A 27,263-nucleotide genomic window follows, 5' to 3' on the forward strand; every position below is an offset into this window, starting at 1 on the left:
AATCTTGTCTTTTATATTTCTGGTAGAGTTTGATGTGGTTTTTTGAGTCTCAATCTCTGCTTTTTCTAATACCTCTAATAGACTGTATTTGGATGAGAGCACGGCGTAGTGGCTAATGATTGGGGACGAGGGGACCTTTTTGACGAAATTGACTTTGCAGCAGAATAGACCGCATTACTTTTCATGCAATATTGAACCGTTATAGTGATATAGGAGTGACTTGACAAAAAAAGTAATATTCATATTGAGGGTATCTAATTTACAGAGGCAGCGCCACTCGACGTCAATCCTTGTCCTTCTACCAGGCTACTTCAGATTTGTGGGCTCCAATTTTCCTTGTCCTTTTTCATGCTATGCACTTATTCTTCACACTTGTTTACCTCTGCTTTGATGATGGCCGGCGCGGACCTCCCCAAATCTCTGCGTCTTTCTACCGCGGTGACTCGGCCGCGCCGCCGGTCCGGTTCATAAGGCCGCTGAAAAAGTCGTGCAGTTGTTCATTGTCGTATTCCTTGGTGATGGTGGGGGCGGGCAGCACTTGCTCCTCGGCGGCGTCTTCGTCGTCAGAGGCAGTATGGGCGTTGCGGTCCTAAGAGGTCTAGGTGTTAGTCCCCCATGCAAGCAAGCCAGTATAGCCAGCATCTACGCATCAATTACCCACCTTTAGCCGTTGCAGCATATCGTCGGCGTCGACCTGGATGCCACCCATGTTGAATTGCACGGGACCAATGTGCTCGCTGACGCTCTTTTCGTCTGCGAAATCGGGCCGTCGCGAGGCGGTGGAGATGTTGTTATCGGGCGTCTTTTCCGGCAGCTTGGTCTTGAACGCTTCGAGAATCTTGAGCTGCTTCTCGAGAAACTCTTGCGTGTCTTCGCTGTCGACGCCGACGGCGGCGGCGCCGCCCATGGCGCTTTCGACGACGGCCATGCCGCCGCTGTTGGAATCGCGGCACCAGTCCTCGTAGCGCGCGATCGCACTATCTTCTTGCACGTACTTGCCTGTCTCTGCAGCCTCAGCCCTGGCCTGCTCGAGAGCTTCCAGACTCTGTAGGGTTGAGCCCAGAGGCAGCTTGATATCTTCGGACCAACCTTTCGAGGCCACCTCTGTATCAAAATTGCCACCCAGTACGCGAATCTTGCCCCAGGAATCCCAGTTGGGTGGTACGACGATCTTGTCTCTGTCAATGACGTTATGCTTCAGCGGTTGGCGCTTGAGTAATGACGTGATGCCAAGCGTTGAATGGATGAGGGATGGTAGTTGGGAAGGTGTGTTTTGGCTTGTGTAAATAAGTGAGCCGCCATCTACGAGAATGTTAGCCCTGCTCCAGAGTTTAATGAATTTCTTACACGTACGACGCAGCAGCACAGTTCTTAGATATTGGAGTACGGTATCGAAATCGGGCTCTTTCCAGCCATGATTTCTTTCGAGGAAGTCGATTTTCTGGGCCTAGAGAAAGTAAGCAATGTACACAGGAGGCGTAAAATAAGATAGACCGACATTTTGACAAACAACGCATAGGGGCAAACCTAGGGGTTCGCTCCATTCACCAGGTCCTAGAGGCAGTGAGCCGTCGCTGTCTGCTGCTGTCGCTGATGGAGTACCGTCCAGGTTCGTTGAGCTGCCGCCACGACCGCGCTCTCTCCAAGAGGACATTGTCTCCTCCATTTCGGCGCGCGCCTCAGGAGTTGTGTGACCCATGACTTCTTCTAACACCTGGATCCAGCTCCAGATCTGTCTGAGCCAGAGATGAGGTTGCGCCCAGTCCAACAGTATGACTAGGGCTGTGTTCGGTATCGATTCTGGCGTGAGAAGTGGCGAGACTAGCGAGGCAAACTCGCCCGAGGGTTGCGAAAGGAGGTAAAGCGACACACGAGCCAGGGTATCTAGTCAACATTAGCGACGTTGCTCTGATAGCCTGCCATGATCAGATCCTCGAACCGTCTTGGTCTGTGTCCAGCACATCATAATACGTGTAGCCCAGCGCAAAGTTGTTGGCGATTGGAGGAGTCTTTTGCCGCTCCGAGTTGCGACCCTCTTCGTCGGCCGAAAGCGATTCAAGAAACTCTCTCTGCGCGTCCGTACTGCCACCTGGGGCTGTGTTAGCTTCTAGGGTGGTAGACAGAGCGCGGCGTGGAAAGGCAGCCTACCCAGTATCAACAGGTTCTTCTCAGGAAGGCGCTTGCCGCTGGCGACCGATTCAAGCATCGAAGTCCACAGGTTTCGCTTTGGCTCGCCATTGCGAGCATCGGCGTCACCAGACCCAGCGGTGTACGTGGACGCCCGCTCAATTTTCGCCGCCATATTGCTACAGACAACAATGCCAAGTGTTTTCGTCTCGAAGATAGGAAAATGTAAGCCGACCAAAGGTAACCCAAAAAGGAGGGGGTCGAAAACGCGTGGGTTGGCGAAATGTGTTTGCGTCGCAGAGTTCTATACTTGTCAGGGGTCCCCTATGACGGCAAGCCTCGCATCTTGGCCTGGGTTTGCTGCTTTCAGATTCGTAATGCACTCGTACAGCTCAACAGACTCCTCAGGATCCAGGTTGCTGGGCTGTGATTTCTAAACGCTCGTAACGAACATGCGACTTGCAGTTTATGGATTTCAGGGAGCTTTCGTTAGCTCGGTCCGGAAATTGACCCGCGCAAGTGCCAGGGTGTGACGCGCCGACAGAGAGCCAAGACGAGCTTGATCTGAAAAGTGGGCTCCCTGGTTTGCGAACAAACTTGAACCTGAAAACTACAGTTGAAGAGGCTGGACCAGGAAGATGAACCAAATACGAGCAATTCAGGCACTAAACAAAAAAGAGATTGAAAATGGAATGTGAGTTATAAAGCCCCCAACAAACCACCAAAGCACCACTGACAACGCCTGCAGCTCCCCCGAAGCCTCGTGGCATACCGATTACCGGGACACGGCGTACGTTTACTTTGGTGGCCTGCCTTACGAGCTCTCGGAAGGCGATATTATTACGATATTCTCACAATTCGGCGAGCCGGTCTTTTTAAAGCTCGTACGCGACAAGGAAACGGGCAAATCCAAGGGCTTTGGGTGGCTTAAGTACGAAAATCAGAGGAGCACCGATCTCGCCGTGGACAACCTTGGTGGCGCAGAAGTTGGGGGGCGTCTTTTGCGCGTAGACCATGCGCGGTACTCGATGCGCGACGACGAAGACCAAGACGAGTTCAAAGTTGGTTGGGAGGACCTTCAGCGCAAAGAAGGCAAGCCGGTGTCCGACGACGAGAGCAGCGAAGACGAGGCGCCGCAACGACCGATGCTGCAGGAAGAACGCGACCTGGCGAAACTGATACACGAACATGATGATGATGACCCGATGAAGGCGTTTCTCATCGAAGAGAAGAAGAAGGAGGTGGAAGAGGCACGAGAGAGAGCCGACAAGAAGGAGTCAAGACACAAGCATCGCTCGCACAGACATCATCAGTCGAGGTATGACAATGATGATAAACGACGATCTCAACGTGACGATGATGATTCGGAGCGGCGCCATCGTCATCAAAGTGACCACCGTAGCGACAGGCACCGCGATGCGGCCGAGGACTACCATAGGAGTAAAAGGCGCGATGAGGACTCGAGAGAACATAAATCACGGCGCAGAGACGATAGAGAGAAGGAGTGGAATCGTGATCGGGACAGAGGGCGTCGCGATCGGGAAAGAGACGAGGGACGGCGGCACAAGCGACATGCAAGCAGAGAACACGAAGAAGAGAGAGGCCACGGGCGGAGAAGACGCAGCGGCTCTCCAAGACGCAACGAAGAGTGAACATCAAATGCAATACGAATACCCGATACGATGTTATATTTGCGCCAATGCAAAGAACTATCTTTGATATCCAGAGTTCCAAGGCCATTCGAATATGTACTTTATCACGTATTTCCAAGGTATCGTTTCCAACCTTCTCTCGTACAATATCGTTTCCCATCTTCTCCCTCGGTGATGGAAAATTTTTCCCATCGAGCATCTTGTCCGGCGCCGATGACGACGAGACTGTCATTGCTTGTCCAACCGATGACGCCCTTGCAAAATCTCGTGGTCCCCAATGTCGAGGCCTCGGAAAAGGAAATGCCACCAATCATGCCCTCGTCGCCGGCTTCAAAGGGTGCAGAGGCAAAGGAGTATACATCTGAGAAGACGCGAGGCATGAGTGGGATCTTGCCCAAGATGCCCCATTTTCCAGGATCTGACTCGTTGCCGCCACCGAGCTGTTGGCTGCGATGTGGTCCTGTACGTCGCGGGTGAGGGACGTCAAAAATATGCAGCGTGGACTTGTCCGAGGTACAGGCCAGGTAGTCGCCGGGCGGAGAGAAGGCCAGGGAGTAAATGGTGGCGGGGTCAATGCCGCGACGCAGCTCGGCGATCTTTGCGCAGTTGCTAGTCAAATATACGCGAATTAGGGTGCCCGTCTCGCTGGCGCTGGCGAGGAGCTCGCCGTCCGGGCTGAGCTGGATCGCCTTGAGAGCGGAGGAGTGAGCTGGGATGATACTGACGTTGCCGGTGGCGAGCTCGACGAGCTGGATCTGGCCGGCAGTGCGGCCGGGAAAGGCAAGCTTCTTGTCGGACATGCAGCACAGGCCGGCGAGATTGTCCGCCGTTTCGTATACATGCAGCAGGTTGGGAGGCTTGGTGAAAGAGTAGACGCGAACACTGCTCTGGAGCACGACTGCTATGCGTTCACGGCCAAGCTGGACGCCTCGAACGGAGCTGAGGGCGGCAATTTCGAGTGCTGTCTTGCCTTTGGCATCATCCCATATTATTGCCTAGCCGAATTATGAGCCCTGAGCAAAGTTGAAATAATATGTTGAATCATGATGACAAACCTTGTTTATGGCAAATTTCGGAGAGCGTCCGCCACCGACAAGTGCCAAGTAGTTGGTCATGCCCATCATGCGCACCAGGCCAATACCAGCATTGAAATCTACAAGTCATCAGCTTGCAGCCCAGGCCACTAAAAGATGGAGCAATTACCCCTTGATGCCTTTAAAAGACATGACTTTGTGTGAAAAACTACGTCTGTAAGTATGGGTACAAAATCGGCGGATGGGTGTTAGTCACTTACCACAGATGCCTGATTCAAGGCCCACGGCGAAACAGCTGGCATCGTTGTTGAAAGAGACTGACAGCACAGCCGTTGGGCTTGACGACTCGATGGGCGGCCGAACATTCATTGTAGCGAAGCGGAACTTTTAATTTCGAACACAAGATAAAAGAGAGAAAGGAAAGCAGTTGATGATGATAGGCAATCTCAGCAGCCGCTGGCCATGATGGCTGCGCTGAGTCCGTTTCAAACGAGCAGTTGACGCGACAAACAGAGGATCCGGACGGCGACGATGGGGAAGGTGGCGGCACAAAAGCTCCTGAAGGGATGGTGAATAAAGGGATGAGCAAAAAGCAAAGTTCGAGGTAGTGTAGGAGCTCGTCGAGTGCACAGGGGGTGCGGCGTTGGTGTGAGATGTATCAAAGGCAAAGGTAATACGGAGTAGTGGTGCTGGAAGCTGTCGGTGCTGCTGGCTGGTGGTGTTTGTAGTTGTGCTTTGTATGGGCGGCGTGGCGCTAGGGTCAGGCGAACGCGCTAAAACATGGGGCTGCCCAGATGTTATAGCGACTCACAGCGGGGTCGCCTGCGTGGGTAGAGCACCTGACAGCAACAGCCAGGCCTGGCCAGCTGCATGCCCCGCTGTTTTCAGCAGTTGACGACTCTGGCCAAGAAATGAGCAGCATCGTACCTAGCTTTGCCATCACCGACACACTCACCTTGTTGGATGATATGCCGTCTAACAGCACCTCGTCGATTCGCACATCCGATGCCCATCACCACCGGGGCTGCCACCTGCGCACCTATCTTGGATCGTACGGTTCCCGTTTCCAAGGGCTGGCGCAGCTACCAATAGCGTTCGAGCATGTCGCGACTGGCATCATTAATGGCACATCAAGATCTTTGTCGCTCGAAAATGCCCAGCCCCAAGCCTGAGACTAGGATAGGACAAACTGTTGCTTCCGTGCTTTGTTGCCATTGTTGAGACATCTATGGAGTACTCGAACACCATATCGTCACTGGCGCAGACGCTACGCAACTAGCTGCTCGCCGTAGTTCCATCACTTTAAAACAACCTTGAGGCCGCCCCGGAAAATTTCCGACTTTGCCGCACGGTCTTGACGACAGGCTAACAGATACGCTAGGTAGGTTTCTTTAACCTCCTATCAACAGGCCGTGCCGTTCCTCAAAAACGCCACAATAATGGATAGCACTCCCTCGAGAGCTGCACGGAACCGGCTGTCCTGCAGCGAGTGCCAGCGCAGGAAGCAAAAGGTATGTACGACACCAGACGAGCAATTCGAAACTGCACGCGACCCGGCGTCACCACAATATCACACACAGTATTGCACCGTGGGCTAGAATAATCGGCTGAAACACCACAGTGCTAACGATGGTTCTGTGCAGTGCAATCGATAGTGGCCGTGCAATCACTGTTTGAAGCGCAAAGTCGCGGACAAGTGCCGTTTTTCCTTGCCCGCCGCGAATGCGCCGGCCGAGGCATCGACGGCGTTGGACAGCCGCAAGCGGCAGGCCAGTCCAGACGAGGCTCATAAGAATGTTATATCGTCCGACTTTCCGCCCGGCAGCTTGGGATACAGTACGGCGGACCTGCTCGCTGGCCTTGGCCTCGAAGACAAGGCATGCTTCCGGAGCTCCTACAGCGCGGCCACTGAGACTGACAACCAAGCTAGAAAGATGCGCCGGATGACAAGCAGTACTGGACAGACGCTGCGCCATGTCCTGCGTTGGCGCGTGCCCTAAAGGAATTTCCAAAGCGGCACTGGGTTGGTTAGTACTGGTTTCTGACTGTGACTGAATGTGCATATCTGATTGTCTTAGACTCGCTCCTTCGCATATTTTTCCAGGACATCAACAACCAGTTCTATATTCTGTATCCAGCTGCATTCTTTGACGAGTATCAGGTTTGGTGGACCAGAGTGGAAGAAAAGAGACCACTTGCCCTCCAGTTCACTGCTCTGCTCTTTACCGTTTGCGCTTGCTCGATTCAGCATGCCGATCAATCTCTCAAGGCCGTTCTTGAACGAGACATGGGTGATATCGAGAGTTTGTCAGAAAAGTACCACAGCCTTGCACGAGAACTGGGAAGCGTGGTGCCACCTGGATACAGCCATCTACATAGCTGTCAGAGCATGCTTCACTCGTCGTACTGGTACATTTCACAAGGCAAATACTCCGAGGCATGGCATGCACTCAGTGCCGCTGCCCGAGAATGCCAGACACTCGGTGAGTACAGATTCTAGTCGGAGAAATTAAACACTAATCCCGAACGCTTTGCAGTAAAAGAGAAGGACGCTGCTTTTCATCAACTGCCTTCCTTCGAACGCGAGATGAGACGAAGACTGTGGTGCATCATCCAGATTCTAGACTGGTGGGCTTTCGTCTTGACCCCATTCACCTCGCACAAGTGCTGATGTTATGATAGGCAGATATCTGCTGGCCTGGCGCGCGCAACTATCGTCAATTGGTCCGCTGTAGAAGTCGTGCTCCCATCTCTGACAATGGAAGCATTCTCACCATCACCCATGCTGCATATGAAGATACAATCGCAGCTGATTTCACAATTGGCTGCCACGTATCCAAACGACAAAACTAACATGGAATTGAGCACAATACGACAGTACCAAAGCACAGTTGAAGCCTGGGCGAAAGCTTTCCCTCGTGTTTACGCCTTTGAGAATCCAGACACGCTGAAGGATGCGGCAAATCCCTGGATCATCTTCAATCGGTTTTACCTGTACACAATGGCTTACTTTCTGCTTCTCGCCTCATTTCGACCAGTGATGCTCAAGGGGTACACCTCTGCCTTGTCGGAAGAAGAGCGAGGTGTCTGCTTCGATGGTATTAGGTACTGCGTGAAGAACATGCGAGTTGCGGTTCTCTGGGCTGATCATGTCGACCGGCATGGTGGTGGCTACCATTTCATGATCGGCTCGGCCTTTGATACCGCTGTACTTTTATGCACGTGCATCATGAAAGACGCGGAGAACAGTATGACCAAAGAAGCCGAAATCTACGAGGAACTCGACAATGCGGTGTCATTGTTCGCTCGACTTGCCCACACGTCTTCCATTGCTAAGTTTGCTTCCGATACTGCGGCTCAGCTAGTCTCCAAGCTGCAGCGTCCTAATGCGGTGCGCAAAGCGCAAAAGCGACGAAAAGTGAATATTAATGCGGTATCGCCAGCACCAATCGTTGAGGCAGGCCGGCTCGCTCCTAGCCCTGCATTGGTCGAAGGAGTCGGCTCGGAGACATCGTCAGAACAGCTGAACCGAGATGACTTGACGCCAGAGAGCATATCAGACGACTGGCAGGGATCCATTGATAGCGTGCGGGGGAATACTTCTCTCAGTAACTCCGAAGCGAGCCTGGGCGCCATTGACGATTCGCTGTCGCCCTGGCCGATGGAGAGCTACGACGAGGCGACAGCTCAGGGAGGAACAGTCACTCTCAGCGATGGGTTTCAGCTCATACTGGAAGAGCAAGCGGCAGATGACCTTGCAGATCAGGCAGTTAATGTCGATGACTTTGCGTCTTTGTGGGATTGGGAGGCCCTTGGCCTTGGGACCTATCCGCTAGGAAGACACCCTGAATTCGAAAATTGAGCACGGCTTGGCCACGCAGGATATGAGAAATTTACATTCTATTACGAATGATGATGATGCATGAATATGAAATTACATACACTTGCCAAGACCTGTCAACTACTACTCCTTCAACTACTACCCCTGGTTAACGTTTAAGTAAGTGAGCGCCACTCTATGTCTGTTTGAGATGATCCATAGTCGTCCGACTCCGTTACTCTACAAAGTTAGCTGTTTTGGGGTTCGACATATTCTATACAAATTCTTACTACAATAGTGCTACTCAGACCTTCATTGTGCAGGTCAAGTCATTCATCCATTGCCGAGGCCCGCTGACAATTAAAGTGGCACTGTGGCCACACTAGCCACGAAAGGCAGCATTCACAGGCTCTTGCGGGGGAACCAGCCCAGAAAGACCCCAAATTCAAGACCTTTGGGGATCGCACGGCGGCCTCGGCGGAAAAGGACCCAAACCTTGACCAGCACATCCCCCTCTCACATACGACGCGGCATGCATAGCATCCCTTGAAATTTCCTTGCCACGGAGATTTTTTGTTCTTTCCCAGCAACAAAGGCACAAAACATGCCGAGCACACAGACCAACGGCGCAGCGCACGCCGGCGAGGCCGCAAACGGCCGCGCATCGACGTTGCCGGCCGTATGCGCCGAGCTGCGGCGCAAGGTCCTGGCGTTTCTCGACACGCCTGCCGCGGACGAGGCGGTTAGGAGAACACAGGAGCAGACACGCATATCACTGCAAGTCGTGGAGAAGGCCCTGAAGCGTTACAAGTAAGTCCATGTCGGCGAGGCTTTGTTCGGCTAATCCCGCGCGGGGAGACTGGGGGGCGGGAGGCGGCACGAAAGCTGGGCTGACATTACGGGGATCAGGTTCGAGGAGCTATCGCTCTCTTATAATGGTGGAAAGGACTGCCTCTGCCTGTTGGTGCTTCTGCTGGCATGCCTACCGACCCTGACGACAACGGCGGACGGCGGCAAGACGTCGACGGCGGACGTGCCCCGGATCCAGGCCATGTACATTGCGCCGCCGGACCCCTTCCCCGAGATGGGCGAGTTTGTCGCACAATCGACTCGCGAGTACCATCTGGATTTGAAGCAATACACAATGGCGATGCGGCCCGCGCTGGACGCGTACCTGGCCGAGACGCCGGCGGTCCGGGCCATCTTCATGGGCACTCGGCGGACGGACCCGTACAGCGAGCACCTGGAGCATTTCAGCATGACCGACGCGGGCTGGCCACAGTTTATGCGGGTCAATCCTATGATTGACTGGCACTACGTGGATATTTGGATTGTAGGTTTGCGCACTGCGAGACGGGGTAAACCATGGGAGAGGGCGTTTTGCTGATGAGAGACACAGTTTTTGCGTCAATTGGACATTCCGTACTGTAACCTGTATAACCTTGGATATACGTCTCTTGGAGGCACGAGCAACACGAAACCGAACCCGAAGCTAGCGATCGATGCAGAGTGTACCAAGTTTAGGCCAGCGTACGATTTGACTCAAGATGAGGACGAGAGGCTGGGACGAGGTCGATAGCATGGGCGGATTATGACATAGATCAGGGAGTAATTCATGTTGGATTCGTAGATGCGCATAGACTATAGAGCATCACGAGCTGGTACAATGGAGCATCGCGAGACGAAAGACCTTGATATCATCTATTGATGAGTGAAATTAAAGCGTGTCAAAGCCACGCATCAGTTTTTCTTGTGCGAGCCGGCCGAATTCCTGCGGTGCTGGGTCAAGCTCATTGTCGTGAAATGTCCTCTTGAGAGAATTGCGACATGGGTGCGAATGGAGATGAGTAGCCTTACCATTCGAATCTACCCCGTAGAGATGCCGTTATTCTCTTGATTCCCATTGGCCCAGGTGGTGCAAGCATTCGGGTTCATCTGGAACGCCTCTTATGAAATAGACGACTTCGAATATGACTCCTGACCTCATTGCTTCCATTCAATGGCTGCTTGTTAACTTTTAAGAAGGACGTTTGTATGTGAAGGAGGAAGAAGGCCCTGCTTGGTTGGTGATGGGCCCAAGTCGATCCTTGTAGACAAGCTCGACGCACGGACCAGGGGTACTTGTGTCTATCGTACAGAGGCTGCAGCAGTTAAAGTTGCTTCCTTGCACAGGCTGCACAGTGCCCGGCTCCGGAGCAGCAGCAGCCCACTCCCCGGGGAAAGTGGTGGGATCCAGGGGAAGAGGGGGGGCCACGATTCGCATTCGGGCGGTGGCAGGGGCGGTCAGCCAGCTACCTAGGTATTTGCCTACATAAGGAACCTACCTAGGTAGGTATTTACAGCGTAGGACTTGGCTTGGGTAGCTCTGATGAACTCTGCTCTATTTGTACCTACTCCGCAGACACCTGGCATGGTTCTCCAGCACAGTGTTATAATGCTGTCTGGGATGGCTTTTCCTGGACTTGCCTGCAGTGCAATTAATGCCTTTGGTAGAGCTCACTACTGCCATCGCCGGGTCGGCACTAACACTGCGTGGCCCGGGCGTGAAATTGCTCCAGCAAGCCTGGCCTCTCATCTTTCTGCCCACCCACCCACCGACGACCCTCTCCCCTTTTAGCAGCCACTGCCAGCCAGTAACTACCTACGCACCACACATCCGCTCTGTCCATCCCCTTGAACCCTTCCTCAACCCAATTCATTCCGCCAACGGTGTTTCCCCTTTCCCTTTCGCTTCGTGACAGCAACAGCTCGAGCATCAATCTCGATTCCCATCGCACGTTGGAATTTCAGCAAGGCTATCCCTTCTCGTTTTTAATTCGCTCCTCGCTTGTATCTTACCGCCGCCGTCGATTCGCGACCACCAGGAGCCTCAGGGGCTAGGAACCGTTTGTCAATATGTCGTCCGCTACTGTACGTACCGCTTCTTGTCGATGCTCAGCTCATCAGCTCGCGAAGCTTGACCCCAGAAATCATTGCGAGCAGCATGAAATCGCAATTTGCTGCTTGAGTCCATTTGATGAGGATAGCTTTTCTACCTGCATCGACAGCTAGAATGGTATCGAGCAGAGCTGACAACCCTACCCCGCCTACAGATGATCCGCCGAAAGAAGAATGTCAAGAAGGGTATTCAATTCTGCCTGATGGTTTGCGGTGCTTCTGGAACTGGTACGTCTCGACTTGCGATGAGGGCGAGAATCGCATAATGGCTATCGATCTGGCTTCCGCTCCGTCTCCTTACAGCTGACATTGCGCGTTAGGCCGTACTACCTTCGTCAACACCCTCTGCGGCCAGGACGTCCTCCAGCACAAGGATGCCGATGATGCCGACGATGCTCACGTCGAAGACGGTGTCAAGATCAAGCCCGTCACCGTCGGTACGATACGACTCGAGAAAACTACCCATCACCTTGCCACATCTCTAATGCATATCAGAATTAGAACTCGACGAAGAGGGTACCCGCATCTCTCTGACCATTGTTGATACCCCTGGATTCGGTGACCAGATTGACAACGAGGCCAGGTATGGGTGTATTAATCAAACCCGAAAACCTTACGGCAACCGCTGACGCATACTAGTTTTTCTGAGATTGTCGGTTACCTCGAGAGACAATATGACGATATCCTGGCTGAGGAGTCTCGAATCAAGCGTAACCCGCGTTTCAGAGACAATCGTGTGCACGCCATGCTTTATTTCATCACTCCGACCGGTCACGGGTATGTGTCTTGCTAATTATTTACGGTGCAAGTCGCCTAACTTTCAGTAGCCTTCGCGAACTTGATATCGAGCTCATGAAGCGCCTCGCCCCCCGTGTCAATGTCATCCCAGTTATCGGACGCGCCGACTCTCTTACTCCTCAGGAGCTTGCCGAATCCAAGAAGCTTGTCATGGAGGACATCGAGCACTACAGAATTCCCGTCTACAACTTCCCCTACGATGTCGATGAGGATGATGAGGACACCGTTGAGGAGAATGCTGAGCTTCGCGGCCTCATGCCTTTTGCTATTGTCGGCTCTGAGGATGTTGTTGAGATCGGCGGTAGAAAGGTTCGCGCTCGTCAGTACCCTTGGGGTGTCGTCGAGGTTGACAACCCTCGCCACTCTGATTTCCTCGCCATCCGCTCTGCTCTGCTTCATAGCCATCTTGCCGATCTCAAGGAAATCACCCACGACTTCCTTTACGAGAACTACCGTACCGAGAAGCTCTCGAAGAGTGTGGATGGTGCCGCTGGGTGAGTTTAACACATCAGAACTGTGCCACATGCAAAGACCCAACGCTGACCCTTTCATTAGTGTCGACAGCTCCATGAACCCTGAGGATCTCGCTTCGCAGTCGGTTCGTCTCAAGGAAGAGCAGCTCCGCCGTGAGGAGGAGAAGCTCCGTGAGATTGAGCTAAAGGTTCAGCGTGAGATCAATGAGAAGCGCCAGGAGCTTCTGGCCCGCGAGTCCCAGCTTCGCGAGATCGAGGCTCGCATGCAGCGCGAGGCTACTTCTCAGGCTAATGTCAACCTTTTGGGCGAGAACGGCAAGCAAGAAGAGTAAAGAATCCCCCCTGCGGATAGTATATACCACGTGGGGATCTTGGTCTGTTTATGCTTGAGCCTAGGGCGTTGGTGTTTTTTCTGTTCTTTGATTGAGAAGCAGGAATCGAGCAGACTGGTATGGACCTGCCGTGTCACAGCTTGAATCTTACATTTTTCTCCGAATATGCTACAAAAAGCTGTCTATGATGCTACGACCTTGGAGGCCTGTGGCCACATTTCTGCGATGAAAGCGCAATTGGTAAATGGTATGGCCAAGAGAGCAAGATGCAGAGGCAAGGATGAATCAGGAGCGGCTTGACTCCTGGACAGGGAAGAATGAGTGGCATTGGGCTTGGCCGGGCTGGCAGTGTGAAGGCAAAGAATTATTTGAGTTGCGGAAAGTGACTCGTCTCGATATTCATGCGTGTATACCCGTTCATGTCGGCGCATGCCTAAATGGCCGTTTAATTATTTTCTTTAGTGGTTTTAGTGAACTGAATGCAAATATCCTATATAATTTTGCATGTTTCAGTCGCATCGAAGACATACTTGTGATTCTTCTACCTAGGTGTAGTCGCTATTGAGTGAGATGTGTGGTACGTTGTGAGTAGCTGTGTGATTCCACGCTACCAGCAATCGCACAGAAGGTGAGCCAGAAAAAAAGAAGACGAACAATAACTAGGCCAACTCGAATTTCAGTACAGAGAGGAAAACGGAAGACGCTAAAATGCAAGGGACCCCATCGTCATTACAACATCACCTATTACCGCCAGTTTCCATTCGCGAGGCGGCATTAATCAAACTGCACTTAGTCGCTGGACTGTGAGTTGAGAATGCGCAGGATGGCGAGGAATAGGTTGATAATATCAAGGTAGAGGCTGATGGCGGCGGCAATCTCCTCCTCAACGTGGTGCTTGCGAAGGACCATTTGCGTATCGACGAGGACGTAGGCGCTGAAGATGAGAGCGGCGGCGCCGCCGTAGAGCAGCTCGCCGGTGGAGCCGTAGGGGAAGAACATGGACATGAAGCCGAAGAGAAGCAGGCCCCAGAGCGCGCCAAAGAGATAGGGCATCCAAGAGGTGAAGTCGTACTTGGTCTGGCAGGCAAAGAGGGTGAGGGCGATGAAGATGCCGCCCGTGAGGACGACGGCGTTGAGCACGATGCCGGTGCGGTAAAAGGAGACAATGACAGAGATGGTGTAGGCCTCGGCGAGTGTAAAGAGGGTTAGGAAGAGGAGGTTGGTTGGGTAGGACTTGCGCTTCCAGTAGGTGAGGCCAAGGAAGATCATGGAGCCGATGAGCTGTATTTTGGTCAGTTTGATAGGTATGGTCATTGGAGGGACCCCAAGGGTGAGGGAGAACGTACGGAAATCCAGACGACGCCGGGGTGGGCTTGAATCCAAGACTTGTAGGAGCTGCTGAAAAAGGTAAGGGAGCTGACGCCGGCGGTCATGAGCAGCTGCACGGTGAGGATGGTGTAGACTTTGCGGACAAATTGGTTCCGGATATCGACGGTGGCCTCGGCGACGGAGCCGCCAAACTATTCAGAGTTAGCAAGGTGCCGCACACGCGTCCTCTGTGAAAAGAGTGAGAGAAAAATCCATACCTTGAAGTCGTCGGGAAGGTTATCCTCGCTACTGCGCGCATGGGCAAAGAGACCCTGCGCCTCGATGCCGGCGCTGGCGGCGGCGGCCGAGCCAGAGGCATCGTGGGAGGCGGCTCCGTAGGCGGGCGGCGCGGTAGTGTAGTCGTCGGGCTCGTCCTGAGGGGCGCGTTGGTACTTTGCCGTAGAGCTCATGGCGGGCGGGTGCAGTTATCGTGGGAGATGCTTGCGTTGATGGAGGGTTTGATATGCGCGTGTAGTTGTAGTGAAACTTGAAGAGGTTCGTCGGAACAGGCAGGAACAATGAGTGGCGAAGCTTGTGACGCATAATGTGCTGATTAAGGCTGGAGGGTGTGGCGTCTGCCTGTGGGGCAGGCAGAGATCCCGTGCTACTGTGGCGCAGACTAGAGCCTCTACTCCGGAGCTTGGCCCGGCGGGTCAAGCACCCGAAAAAAAAAGACGTGATGTTTGAGTGTGGTGAAGAATGATGCTTGTGGTCGTATCAACTATGGCAATATTTGGTTCTGCAAAAGATGGAATATTTCGTGCCCGGCGCCTTGCATACAATGATCATTTGCCTTGATACCAAACTGGCACCGTCGCCTTGTTGGCGCAAACCATCGTGCCTCTTTGATGGATGTATTCCGTCCCATCTCCATCCTCAAACGGCTTACATGTTGTACTCTAATCCGTACTCTAAACGGCGACAGTTATTGAGAGTTGCCAGCTCGTTGAAGAGAGAGCCAGCCAGAATGTGATCGGGTAGCATCCCTGCTACGCTGCTGCATCAATGGCGCGACGCGGATGCGAGCTCCGTGGCTGAGACATGAGTTTTCGCGCACGAAAATTGTGCGATTTTATCAACTTGAGAGTACGGATACCTTCAACAAGGATGGTCTGTAGCGAGAAGCTCAGTGCAACTGACCGGTCAATTTTTTATGGCGAGATGGGCGCTGTCATGATACAGCTCAGGAAACAGTTATGATATACATTTGTGCGCGTGTAGAAGCGTTGAGCTATCGTAGAATCTGCTGAGCAGAAGCGAAATTACATCATTTCATTGTCGAACAAGTTAGTTGAGATGTGCATAGTCGTGCATATTTTAATAACGATGGGCTGGAAAATCCGGTCGAATTTAAGCTGCCTGAGTATGACCTAATTGGTGAGATCAATTATGAGAATTTTTGGTATCTGAGATGGGCTTCCAGCCAGCCTCTCTTGAAGAAGGTGGTTAGTTGGCAAGTTGGTACATAAGGGCCGGCAAAGGCAAAGCGTGAGCGGCTGCAGCTCGTACATGCATGTGGTGGCCGGAGGATTGTTGAGGCAGATGCGCAGCAAACGCAACTATCCATAAATCCATGCTGAAACGTGTCGTGGGGTGATGTGCAGCGGGAAGCGTCTCCGGTTAAAGATGAATTGGCGAGGGCTCACCGCTCTGCCCTTGTGCTCCTTGAGTGACAAGTACTGGTATTCTGAGAGGAAAACTCATCGAGGTTGAGAAGGGATATGCGCAGAGTGTGGGGCATATTTGCGACAGCGATGGAGCTGCGCACTGGGGGAAGAGGGGTCGTATGGTTGAGTTTATTTTGCAATCCTCAGTTGTGGTTGGCAATTGGCAAATGTTAGAACCCACCGATAATCGTATTTATGAGAATCCTTACTATCGATTTTTCTCTGCTGAGGGCAAGGCGAGAGAATGGTTCAGTAATGAAAGTTGAGTTGAGTGGCTGGCAAGGGTCCACGAAGCTGCAAAAGTGGATGAGTGGATACCTTTATACTGGTCACTGCATCCGTACGAAGTAAGGTACTTACTCGGTACGAATGAAGATTTCGCCAGCTTCTCCCTTGATTCTGTGGAAAAAGGTCCATCAAATAATGATCAAGAATGAGAAAATGCTATTGACGCCATGAAAAGTATCATGAATCATGTATTCATGTATGGTGTCGAGTATCAATGTTGCCACGACTCAACCATTGCCATAAAACTATCGCCTGTATCTGTAAATTTAGGTAGCCCGCCGCTCAACCCCACCTTCCCACAAAGCTGCAACATATTGCAAAGTCTCGTCTGCTTGCTTCGTCTTTGGATACTCATGTCACTCTTTGCCTTCCCTACTTTACGGTAATACTTGTCAATTTTTCCGACAAGTATTGCGCCGTCAATTTATAAATAACTGCCACCAAACCTTCCTAGCGCCAATTTAAATTCGCAGTTCTGCTATACCAACCCTCCACCGCCTGCCTCCACCCACCAGCCATCTTCCTTCTCCATCTTCTCCTCCTCTCTTCCTTACCTCTACCCCTGTTCGACACTCGAGGGAAGCGAATCCTTTGCCAGCCAACCGGTTTGATCTCATTTTCATCTTCCCTGTATATCTTTCCTTGTTGCCCTTTTTGTGGCGGCATTGGGCATCTTGTTTTGCCAACGCTGGTTCCTCTCCTCCTCCTGCAGCTTTTTTTTTTGCGAGAGGCGCGCTCAGACACTTCTCCTGAGCCCTTCGGCGCTTCGCAAGCAACCTCGCCCTAAATACCATTCGTGTTACACGAATCACAGTCTGGTAGTGACCTTCATCTCCTATCCTGTCCGGTATCAATTCGACTGCATACTTTCTCCTCCAATCTTGCTCACGCCGCGTCCTTTTGCCCTTGTCAGGCTATCGCAACAGCTGCTAGCGCCCACTCCGTTACCGCTTGGCTGCACCTCGAGATAGAAGAGAACAAAAAAGTCGTCACTCCGCCAACTCTAGCTGCTTCGGCTGCCAGACTCGATAGCTGAGCAGGATTCCGCTGCCTGCACTGCTCGACCTCGTCCGCCTCGAGCCTCAAATATTTCGCCCCGGACGGCCAAATCCTCTCGCACCTGTCGCAATGGAAAAGGCTTCCTCGACGCTCGTCGACGATCGACCTGTCACCGCCAAGTCGTCCCATCCTACAATCAAGACTGGCTCCAATGTCCCCAACATGAATGGACCGCTCTACATGCAAACCTCGGGTTCCAGCGCTGTTCTCGTCCGCCGGCTCAAGCGCAAGGACGAGGGCACTTGGAAGCAGCTGTCGCGCTGGTTCGTTGAGAATCAGATTGGTACGAAACTACACTCTTTCCCCCTGTCCTCCTCCTGAATGGCGTCTCGAGCGCTTACCAAACGCAAACGGCCATGTCTTGGTGCACAATGATCCAAGAAAAAAACTGACCGCTTGCGCGCTTCCATTAGGTCTCTCTTTCAACCTCCTCGCTCTGCTCTTCCTCGCGCACGCTTTCATTCCCAAGGCCCGTGAGCACACCAACAAGTTCTTCCACCTCTCGTACTATAACCCCGCTTCCGGCAACTACGCCATTGGCGTCGACGACATGTATCTCATAGCCTTTTTCATCGTTCTCTTCACTGGTCTCCGCGCCAGCTGCATGGAGTACATGTTGGCGCCAGTGGGCCGATCTCGCGGCATCACCAAGCGCAAGGACTTGACCCGATTCACTGAGCAGGGTTGGCTCTTTGTTTACTACAGTGTCTTCTGGACAATGGGTGCCGTAGGTTAAGACGCAAAAAACCACTCTTCGCTGCTAACTCATCTCCGCAGTACATGTACTACAAGTCCCCATACTGGCTCAATCTCCATGAACTTTGGACCAACTGGCCCAACAGAGAGACGGATGGCCTAATGAAGGGCTACATATTAGCGCAGTGGGCTTTCTGGCTCCAGCAGATCATTGTCATCAATATCGAGGACCGTCGCAAGGACCACTGGCAGATGTTCAGCCACCACATCATCACCACCCTCCTCATCTCCTCTTGCTACTGCTACCACCAGACCCGCGTTGGTCACCTGATCCTAGTCATCATGGACGTTGTTGACCTGTTTCTTCCGGTACGTTGGCCTATATTCTATAGCAATGCTAGACTGACTCTTACATGTTCAAGGCTGCCAAATGTCTCAAGTACAGCGGATTCACTACTGCGTGTGACTATGCCTTTGGCCTGTTTATGATTTCATGGTTTGCGGCGCGACACGTGATATACATGATGGTTTGCTGGTCAGTCTATGCGCATATCCCGGAAGAAATCCAGTATGGGTGTTACTCCGGTAGCAACGCCAACATTGTCGGCCCCCAGGACCCTGGCGACGGTCTGGGCCACCTTTTTGAGCCATACTACAACAGCACTGGCCGTGTGTGCTTCAACAACAACATCAAGTGGGCTTTCCTCACTCCTCTTCTCGCTCTGCAAGTCATCACTATTATCTGGTTTACCATGATTGTGCGCGTGGCCGTAAAGGTCCTGCGCGGCGACGGCGCCGAGGACTCGCGCAGCGACGACGAGGACGAGGAAGAGGAAATGGAAGAGGAGGAAGTGTTTGTTTACGAAGAGGCCCTTGAGGAAGATGTCGGCGTCGAGGCGCTCGACTTTAAGAGCTGGGAGCGCCGGTCTGGCATCAAGCGTCAGGCTAACAGCTCCAGCGTCAGCTTGCCTGGCCACAGCGACCGCAAGGAGCTCCTGGGCCGCATCGGCTGCGACAAGCAAGTCGAGTAGATGCAAAAAGCGTCATCGTTTAGCCACGGCGAGACGATTTTATTTGGGTGTTTTGGAGTTGGTTTTATTTTTCAAAGGATTGCCTTTTTACTTTGTTGGTCTTGAATGGCTTATAGCCGTGAAACCGCGTTTGCCTCGTTGAGAGATAACTTTTTTGTCTTCTCATTCTGTTCTTTTCCGTCATGAATCTGGGATACCTACGTTGAGCCTCTGCCGCCAAAACGTTTTTACGTTGGACCAAAACAGCCTTTTGGGAACAAGGAGATGGATGGACTTTGCATTCTGACTATACCTGCTAGAACAGCTCTCGACTGTATGAGCTATGAACAGTTTAGACTTGTTTCATTTATTATACCTTTTTTAAAACGATTTATTGCAGTGCCGTGTATCTTGTCCTGTGCCACATGTAATGAAAAAGGTGTAGTAGATTGTAATATGCCCAAAACAAGAGAAAAAAGACTGGCAAGAAACGCTCTTAGATGCTGCTGGTGCTACATGGTACTACTCAACGCCCTCTTTAGTCATTCCGATATTTCTTCTAATAGTCGTCTTGAGAATCTTCTATTGCTCCTCCAACAAGGTCTTGGCTTGTTCCTGCAGCTTGAACTTTTGAATCTTGCCGCTCGCCGTCTTGGGGTACTCGTCAACCCAGAAAATGTATTTCGGCACCAGGTGGCTCGACAGCCTGGTGCGCACCCAGTCCCTCACCGCATCTCGCGTCAGCACATGTTCTTTTTTGCTCGACCCCTCTGCTCTCGCCGTCTGCGCCGCGGCGCCGTTGTGGTTACTGCCGCCCTCGACGGTCCACTCCTGCTTCGGGACGACAAAGGCGGCGACGCACTCGCCGAGCTTGTCGTCGGGCAGGCCGACGACGCTCGCCTCCTTGATGCCGGGCATGCGAAACAGGCAGTCTTCAATCTCGAGGGGGTGAATGTTTTCGCCGCCACGAATGATGAGGTCCTTGATGCGACCGGTGATGCGCACGTAGCCGTCGGCGTCCATCTCGGCCTCGTCGCCCGAGTACACCCACACGGTGCCGGCGTCGTCGGCGACGCGCACCTCGGCGGTGCGCGCGGCGTCTCCATAGTACCCCTCCATGACGAGGTAGCCAGCGGCGGCGAGCTCGCCGCGCTCGCCGAGCGGCAGGATGCGGGTGCGGTCGAGCGGGTCGACAATCTTGACCGAGGTGTGCGGCATGGGGGCGCCGACGGACGCGCAGCGCAGATGCAGCGCGTCGCTCGGCCGGGTCATGCAGCTGACGGGGCTCGTCTCAGTCATGCCGTAGCAGATGACAAGGTCCTGCAGGCCGAGGGCGTCGTATATTTTGCGCATGAGGGATTCCGGGACGGAGCTGCCGGCGACGATGCCCTTGCGGAGGTGCTGTGGTGGCGTGCCAGCGGCGGCGCCCGACTCGAGCGCCTCGAGGACGGCGACGATCATGGTGCTGACGCCGTAGAGGCCTGTCGCGTCGTGGTCAACGCACATGCGTAGCGTGGCGACGGGGTCAAAGGCAGGGCTGGGGAAGAGGATGGCGGCGCCGGTGGTGGCGGTCGCCATGTAGCCGAGCACGGAGCCAAAGCAGTGGAAGAGGGGCGGCGGGACGACGATGCGGTCGGTAGAGTCGAGGCCCATGCGGTCGGCAATGAAGATGCCGTTGTTGAGGATACCGGTGTGGGTGAGTTGCGCGGCTTTGGGTGTCGAGGTGGTGCCAGACGTAAACTGGATGTTGATGATGTCCGAGGGCAACAGCGGCGCTGCGGGTTTCACGGGGCGGTCCGCGCCGTCGAGGAGGTTCCGGTAAGGCGTCAACACACGCCTACAAGCGTCCAGATCGAACCGAACGTCTGGGTGGCTGGTGCGGTTATCCACCACCAGTATCTTTGACAGGCTGGGTATGTCGGGGTTGGCAATGGCGCCGCCGCGCAGGTCGCCGCCGGCCAGCTCCGTCAGCAGCGGCTCGTTGCTGCGGCCGCGGCCCGGCCGATACGCGGTGTCGGTGACGGCGCCGACAATGAGGACCTGGACGGCGAGGTGGCGCAGCGCGGCGGCGACCTGGGACGCGTTGAAGCTCGGGTTCAGCGGGACGAGCACGGCGCCGAGCTTGAACAGGGCGTAGGTAAGGGCGGCAAACTCGGCGCCGTTGCCGAGAGATACGGCGACGCGGTCGCCCTTGGTAACGCCGAGAGAGGCGAGGGATGAGGCGAGACGGTTGGAGAGGAGGTCGAGCTCGTAGTAGCTGAGCGCCGTCTCATGGGAGGCGGCGCGGGCGGGGGAGCGTGCGATGACGGCGGGACGGTCGCCGTGCTGGGAGACGGTGGAGGCAAAGTGTTCGGGGATGGTGCCTTTGTATAAAGGAGGCTGATGTGGAAGATTAGCGGGAATTCTGCTGTCAATTGAAAGAAAAGGGTGGTTGCGTGAGAGGGGAGCAGTGAGGGCATCGCGGGGGCTTTGTGAGATAGTGAGTGGCAGGGGTGAGCAACGACGTAATTGCGTTGTGAGAAGAGAGGAATCTCTGGATTTATGGGGAGATGAAAGAGTATAAGAGGAAACTGGCAACAACCTCACCTCACTTGGACCGGTGCGTATGCTCAATCCCTCCGTCGCCAGACATCGTCGCTGCGCCGCCCGGATGACACTTCTCCGCACGATGCCGCGGGCTGCTGCTGCCGCCGGGGCCTTCCTGGAAGCGGCAGCCAGCATGATGCGGGCTTTAAAGTGACGGGTTTCAAAAGCAGAAAATCAAGGGTAAGAATCAATGCCACACGCTTCGTTTGATAAATTCGAAGAAGAAAAAAAAATAAAGAAAGAAAGAATCAAGAGAATTGAACCGGCTTTTTCGTGGAGAGATGGAAAAAAAGAGATCGGAAGTGACGCAGGAGCGTGTGTGTGTGGTGGGGGGCGGGGGCTGGAGAGGAAAGACAGATGCAGGCAGGCAGATAGATGCGAAACGGTAAGCTCGCTGTCAACTACCTAGGTAATTAATTCCGTTGTCCCGACGGGCTTGTTGCTACTGGGCGTGTCAGGGCGGTCTTGCGGTGCAGGTCTTTATTAATTAGCGGCTGAGAGACAGCAGACACAGGAAGGGGGGGGGGGGGGGCCGGCCGGGAAACAAGAAAGGCTGGGGCCGAGGCGGGGACCTGCCAATGAACTGGTGTATAAAAATCGAATAAATAATGAAAAAATCGAGACTAATATGTTGACTGATTAGTTGGACCTTGGCATCGGACGGATATTGATTGGTGTTAGCGCTGTTTAACAATCTGGGGTAATCTGTTATAGTGCGTTCATGAGTCGCATTGACATCTGGCCAACAATCTAAATGAAGATTTTTTTAGAGTGCTAGTGTTTACTCGTTCAACACGGCTGAACTTTTAGTTTCATCTCTTTTCCTTTAAAATACATTGAGCAAAGGGGATCCGAGATGAGCGAAAAAAACCTTTGGTCTACCTCACTCGTGAACCGCCACGGCCGCACATGAACATCTACCTACCTCCTCATGTACGTCTCCCGCATGGCCCGCGGCCTCACCGCCGTCGCCTTTCCATCCTCTCCCAGCATAAACACAAATTCATCGATGCCAATACCGCCCCATTGATACGCATCCAGCAAGTTCCACGCCACGTCATTCAAATCATTGACCCTCGGCACCGCCTCGTCCACGCCGTCCAGCGTCGTCTCAATCAGCGCCCTGTAATACACCCGCCGCCGCTGGCCATCATCCTCCTCCTCTTCTTCTGCCTCCTTCTCCTTCTCCTTTTCCTCTAGCCCCATGGGAACGAGGCTCAGCCGGCGCAGCGTGCGCCCGCTGCTCTGCGCAAACATGCCCAGCCCCGCGAGGGTGTCGACGCCGTTGCTCACCCACTTTTCAATCAGCATCCCGTCTTGGCCGCCCGCCTTCAGCACCAGCGTCGAGTTGCCGGTCGTGCTGTACAGTCCGCCCAAGTTGGTCGCAGCTTGCCTCCGCGCCGCCGTCTCCAGCGCGGGCAGGATCCCCTGCACCACGCGCTCGACGGCCACGCCCACGGCCGTCGCCGAGTCGCTGCCCGCGGCGAGAATCGGCACCGCGACGCCGTAGTCGGGAATCAGGATGAGAATGGAGCTGTACGCGCCGACGTCGCCCGACTTGGTGTACAGGTCGACGGGGTGGCCGGTGGTCGTGCGGCTGCGGGTGCGGATAATCTCCCAAGGCGCGCCGACGGACATGCTCCAGAGCGCCGTGTGCGCGTGCGGCTTCATCCAGCGGCGCGTTTCCAGCGGCGACAGCTGCGCGTGGCTCAGTATTGCCCTGCCAAACTCGCCCAAGTCGCGCGTCGAGGCGTAGATGCCGCCCGTGCTACGCGTGAGATTAGCTGGTGAGCTTAAAGAAGGGGGGTGGGAGGGGCGCGCTGCTCACGGAACATCGTCGCCCATGGGCAAGTCCCAGCCGGAATCGCCTTGCGGAATCACACCCGTGCCTTTCTTCGCAGGAAGTGTGGCTCCCGAGTGCCTCAGGCCCAACGGGTCAAGGACTGTTCTTTGCAGCGCATCCGCAAAGGACAGGTTGGTGAGCGCCTCGACGACGTAGCCTAGAAGATGGTAGCCGGCGTTGGAGTAGATGGCCGTGGTACAAGGTGCTTGTACGGCGTGCTGCTTGAGGTAGCCGCGAAAGAACTGCTCTCTGGTGCAGGTCGGCTGTGAAGGATCGTTGGAGCATTTGGGCATCTCGTCTGGCTTGAGCGGAGGAAGGCCGGCTGCGGCGCCAAACATGGGAAAAGAAGCCATGTCTTGCGTAGAATCTGCTTGTGTTAGCAACATCATCCTTCACCCAACACAGACACATATGCGCACATCTATATATTTAGATGTATATGTGCAAATCCGGAAAATAAAGTACTTACAGCCAGCGCTGACGCCGCCCATCTGCGAGGCCAGTGCCCCAACAGTAACCTCCCCCCATCGCGTCTGCGCACCATCCCCGCGCTCCTCCCGCTGTCCCCCAAGCTCCGGCAAGATCTCTGACACGGGCTTGTCCCACCACTTCCGGCCCTGGTTGACCAGAAGCGCGTACGCTGTAAACAGCTTGGAGATGCTCCCGATTCTATACACCGTGTCGGCGTCGACCCGCGCCGCGCTGCCCGCCGACACGTTCAAGTTGCCGGGGCTGTGGTGGTAATCCACGATCCGCGCGCCGTCGTCATCGTCAATGGACAGCACCTGCACGGACAGCGCCGTGTCGTTGGCGGCGTGCAGGCTGCCCCACGGCGACGTGCCGGTGCGGAACAGCTCGTCCAGGAGCGCCGTCACGTTGGCGGCCGCGGCGCGGATCGACGGCTCCGCGGCAAGACGGGTCGGGGCCGCAAAGGCGGGACCGAGAAGACCGGCAGCCGCCGGTGCGGCCGAAGCAATAGCCGGCGCCCATGCTAGTAGGGCTGTCACCAATATAGACTGATACGACAACATTGATGGCGAAAACGGATGATGATGGAGCTTGGTGGCCGGTGCCGAATAATAGCATCTTCTTCTTTCCACTAGATGGTCTGTTCATTTTATATCAAGAAGACACCCCACGTGTTTTGCACACTTTGTGCTGCAGTTGCGAGTAAGCAAGCTTACACCGTTCGCTTGAGAGAGCCGGGCTCGGGGTTGCCCAATGAGGCTGTGGCTGTGCAGCACACTTGGGCCGACCTCTTCCAGATTCCCAACGACTGCACCTCGTATCGACGACGCCATTGACGCTGCAAATGCATATGAACGGATCAGGAACTGCATTCGGTACGGCGACCCGTTCCCATAAATAGCTGAAATTGGCACTGGGAATATCAGCTTTTCGTTGTAGATGCTATTACATGGCCGATGCATGGAGCATTGCTTGGCTTCGATAGTTCTTCGTATCTTTTTTTGTTCCATTTGCTGCGAGCTCTACCATGCCCACTCCCTGATCTCTTCAAGTAACTCGCGCTCCAAGGCTTGCTTGTACCTACGTGACTTGGGGGGGGGGGTCTTGCCCTCCCAGAGTCGTGACGCAATGCTCGTTGCAGTTTAAACACATCCGCCACGTAGCCGCCGCATCCTTCTTCCGCATTCCCATGAGCGGCGACATGCCACGTACGCTGCCCCAGCGCCTCCTCGGGTCTCGGTCCACGTATTCGGCAATGCACAGCCAAGCCTGCTGTTGCACACGAGGCTCTCGTGGGCATCCTGCCCCCGGCGCAGGCAGCTCTAGGGGGGGCGGCGGCGGCGGCGGCGGCGCGTCCCGTGGCCGCGGTAGTATAAGACCATTGGGCAGAAGGCGTTCATCATGGAGGACGAAAAGTGAAACCCTGGCCCGCCATTTTGCTGCAAAGCTGTTTACTCAGCTGCTTCGCAGAGGAACACAATCTTGGCAAGGTGTGCGGGTTAAATGCTTCTCAAGTACCATCATGCCCAATGTGGCATCTCTTCGAACCTCGATGCCAGACCGATATACCTGGCTTGTAGAATAAGTGGACTTGTTTGTAAATTTGTATGCCCCCCAGAATGCTCAAACAGCTTTGCACGGCGTCGAATCTCACGAGCCCATTCTGCAACATCTGTCGCGTACGCGGCCGCCAGCTTGTGAGGTGGTAGCTGCTTTTTTTCCGCAGGGGCCTATTAGTCACGAACTTGTTTGTTCTCTGCGAGCTTCAACGTCCGCCTTTCTCAGAGGCTCAAACTCGCACAGTATGCATCTTTTGGGGCGCCAAGTGGTGTTTTTCTGAGACGACTAGTGCCCTCAGGCTTTTTTGTATTAGTCCCTTTTGGCCCACGGTTTCTGACGAAATGCTGGACAAGTTGGCTGATCCCGACGGCCCCGTTGGCTGCTTTGACGTAGTAGTTGAGAGTAAGAAAAGCTAAATAGTAGGCAACTACCTGCTCATTGTTACCCATGCTTGCCATTCGCGTGCTCTCATCTAAGCAGCGGGACTTTACCCATCGACGACATGTTAGCACTTTGTCGCCGGCATATCCTCCTCTGCAACCTCGCCTGAGCAGTAAAGAGCGGCGTCGTCAGCAGCAGCAGCAGCAACGTACAAAGTCGAGGCTCGACAGCTCCCCCCCCCCCCCCGGCCTGCAAAGTGCCGAAGACAACCGCAGTCAACTCGTCCATACTGCTCCAGGGCAAAAAAAACCGCGCCGTTTCTGCCGTTTCTGCCGTTTCTGCCGTTTCCGCTACGGCCTTTTGTCTGCGTCTTCTGTGGTACAGCCGCCCGTTTTGCGACAGCGGCCAGAACTCGGCGTTGCTACTGTGTCAAGTGTGTGGTACATGGCGGCCAGTGAATGAGGGGTTTTGGTAAAAAAAAAAAGACATTGGCCATGCTCGACGACCTGCCGCAGAAAAGTGAAACTGCGTCATTTCTTGCTTATTCGTCTTGTCACTGTTACGTCGCAGCAGTTCTTACTTGGCGCGCCCAGCGGAATGAGAGACCTATGAGGAACTTTTCATGATAGTAGCAGGCGCTACCGAAAACAAGCAAATACACTAAAGCAATTAGACATCTGTAAAAGAATTATCAGCTCAGACTATCAGCGAGATTTTTACTCACCGACGGCAACAAAGGCTCACATGTTTAAATGGCCCAAAAAAAAAAAAACGGTGAAAGAAAGACCCGTCATGTTACGCCGACACGTTAGAGACAAGCCATTCGTTTCTTTTGGTGCCCACTTGTGACGGGGCGGCGGCAATGGCCTGGGGATTCACTTTGAAGATTACCCATTGCTGACACACATTGTTTTCAGCATCAGCTACAGGCGACTTTTTTAAAGACATCACAATGCTCAGGAGATGAGTTGTCTTGCATGGCGAGTTTGCTGTGGGGCCGGCAAGTTGTGAGTCGTGACTTTCGTCATGCCGTCTCATAGTTACCGAAGCCAGGGCCAAGTCCCCGGCGAGACAAGCTGGAGCGTGATAAGGCTCACGAGGCTGTACGATCCGACCACGGCTGAAGGAGATAGCCAATAGGCAGGTCGTGGGGCACACTTGACG

The 27,263-nt window shown here is 54.0% G+C and overlaps 10 protein-coding genes across 10 annotated transcripts; 5 read left to right on the forward strand and 5 right to left on the reverse strand.

The window, feature by feature from the left end:
* Positions 1–430: 430 nt before the first annotated feature.
* On the reverse strand, positions 431–2,302 carry BBA_05542 (dynein light intermediate chain; the record flags this gene model as incomplete). Its single annotated transcript, XM_008600639.1, has 6 exons — positions 431–589; positions 662–1,302; positions 1,354–1,447; positions 1,499–1,884; positions 1,940–2,089; positions 2,149–2,302. The coding sequence occupies 6 exons, from the start codon at positions 2,300–2,302 to the stop codon at positions 431–433; spliced, it is 1,584 nt and encodes a 527-aa protein (XP_008598861.1).
* Positions 2,303–2,765: 463 nt separating this feature from the next.
* BBA_05543 (U2 snRNP component IST3) lies at positions 2,766–3,779 on the forward strand (the record flags this gene model as incomplete). Its single annotated transcript, XM_008600640.1, has 2 exons — positions 2,766–2,821; positions 2,876–3,779. 2 exons carry the CDS (start codon positions 2,766–2,768, stop codon positions 3,777–3,779), a joined length of 960 nt encoding a protein of 319 aa, XP_008598862.1.
* Positions 3,780–3,883: 104 nt separating this feature from the next.
* Positions 3,884–5,182, reverse strand: BBA_05544 (WD repeat domain-containing protein; the record flags this gene model as incomplete). The annotated part of the gene is made up of 3 exons (XM_008600641.1): positions 3,884–4,774; positions 4,835–4,932; positions 5,074–5,182. The coding sequence occupies 3 exons, from the start codon at positions 5,180–5,182 to the stop codon at positions 3,884–3,886; spliced, it is 1,098 nt and encodes a 365-aa protein (XP_008598863.1).
* A 1,070-nt stretch (positions 5,183–6,252) lies between these two features.
* BBA_05545 (fungal specific transcription factor) lies at positions 6,253–8,675 on the forward strand (the record flags this gene model as incomplete). Its single annotated transcript, XM_008600642.1, has 5 exons — positions 6,253–6,324; positions 6,469–6,796; positions 6,892–7,296; positions 7,351–7,441; positions 7,496–8,675. 5 exons carry the CDS (start codon positions 6,253–6,255, stop codon positions 8,673–8,675), a joined length of 2,076 nt encoding a protein of 691 aa, XP_008598864.1.
* Positions 8,676–9,237: 562 nt separating this feature from the next.
* BBA_05546 (phosphoadenosine phosphosulfate reductase) lies at positions 9,238–10,212 on the forward strand (the record flags this gene model as incomplete). The annotated part of the gene is made up of 3 exons (XM_008600643.1): positions 9,238–9,443; positions 9,543–9,966; positions 10,033–10,212. The coding sequence occupies 3 exons, from the start codon at positions 9,238–9,240 to the stop codon at positions 10,210–10,212; spliced, it is 810 nt and encodes a 269-aa protein (XP_008598865.1).
* A 1,316-nt stretch (positions 10,213–11,528) lies between these two features.
* BBA_05547 (Cell division/GTP binding protein) lies at positions 11,529–13,173 on the forward strand (the record flags this gene model as incomplete). The annotated part of the gene is made up of 7 exons (XM_008600644.1): positions 11,529–11,543; positions 11,726–11,798; positions 11,891–12,007; positions 12,066–12,153; positions 12,210–12,347; positions 12,398–12,862; positions 12,924–13,173. 7 exons carry the CDS (start codon positions 11,529–11,531, stop codon positions 13,171–13,173), a joined length of 1,146 nt encoding a protein of 381 aa, XP_008598866.1.
* Positions 13,174–13,962: 789 nt separating this feature from the next.
* Positions 13,963–14,951, reverse strand: BBA_05548 (transmembrane BAX inhibitor motif-containing protein; the record flags this gene model as incomplete). Its single annotated transcript, XM_008600645.1, has 3 exons — positions 13,963–14,454; positions 14,520–14,693; positions 14,760–14,951. The coding sequence occupies 3 exons, from the start codon at positions 14,949–14,951 to the stop codon at positions 13,963–13,965; spliced, it is 858 nt and encodes a 285-aa protein (XP_008598867.1).
* Positions 14,952–17,624: 2,673 nt separating this feature from the next.
* BBA_05549 (TLC domain-containing protein) lies at positions 17,625–19,282 on the forward strand (the record flags this gene model as incomplete). The annotated part of the gene is made up of 4 exons (XM_008600646.1): positions 17,625–17,838; positions 17,969–18,282; positions 18,333–18,620; positions 18,674–19,282. 4 exons carry the CDS (start codon positions 17,625–17,627, stop codon positions 19,280–19,282), a joined length of 1,425 nt encoding a protein of 474 aa, XP_008598868.1.
* A 561-nt stretch (positions 19,283–19,843) lies between these two features.
* On the reverse strand, positions 19,844–21,982 carry BBA_05550 (AMP-binding enzyme; the record flags this gene model as incomplete). Its single annotated transcript, XM_008600647.1, has 1 exon — positions 19,844–21,982. The coding sequence occupies one exon, from the start codon at positions 21,980–21,982 to the stop codon at positions 19,844–19,846; it is 2,139 nt and encodes a 712-aa protein (XP_008598869.1).
* Positions 21,983–22,768: 786 nt separating this feature from the next.
* Positions 22,769–24,721, reverse strand: BBA_05551 (Beta-lactamase-type transpeptidase; the record flags this gene model as incomplete). The annotated part of the gene is made up of 3 exons (XM_008600648.1): positions 22,769–23,615; positions 23,676–24,057; positions 24,160–24,721. 3 exons carry the CDS (start codon positions 24,719–24,721, stop codon positions 22,769–22,771), a joined length of 1,791 nt encoding a protein of 596 aa, XP_008598870.1.
* Between the last annotated feature and the right edge of the window lie 2,542 nt (positions 24,722–27,263).

This window comes from Beauveria bassiana, assembly GCF_000280675.1.
Source record: "Beauveria bassiana ARSEF 2860 unplaced genomic scaffold BBA_S00014, whole genome shotgun sequence".
Taxonomy (NCBI): domain Eukaryota; kingdom Fungi; phylum Ascomycota; class Sordariomycetes; order Hypocreales; family Cordycipitaceae; genus Beauveria; species Beauveria bassiana.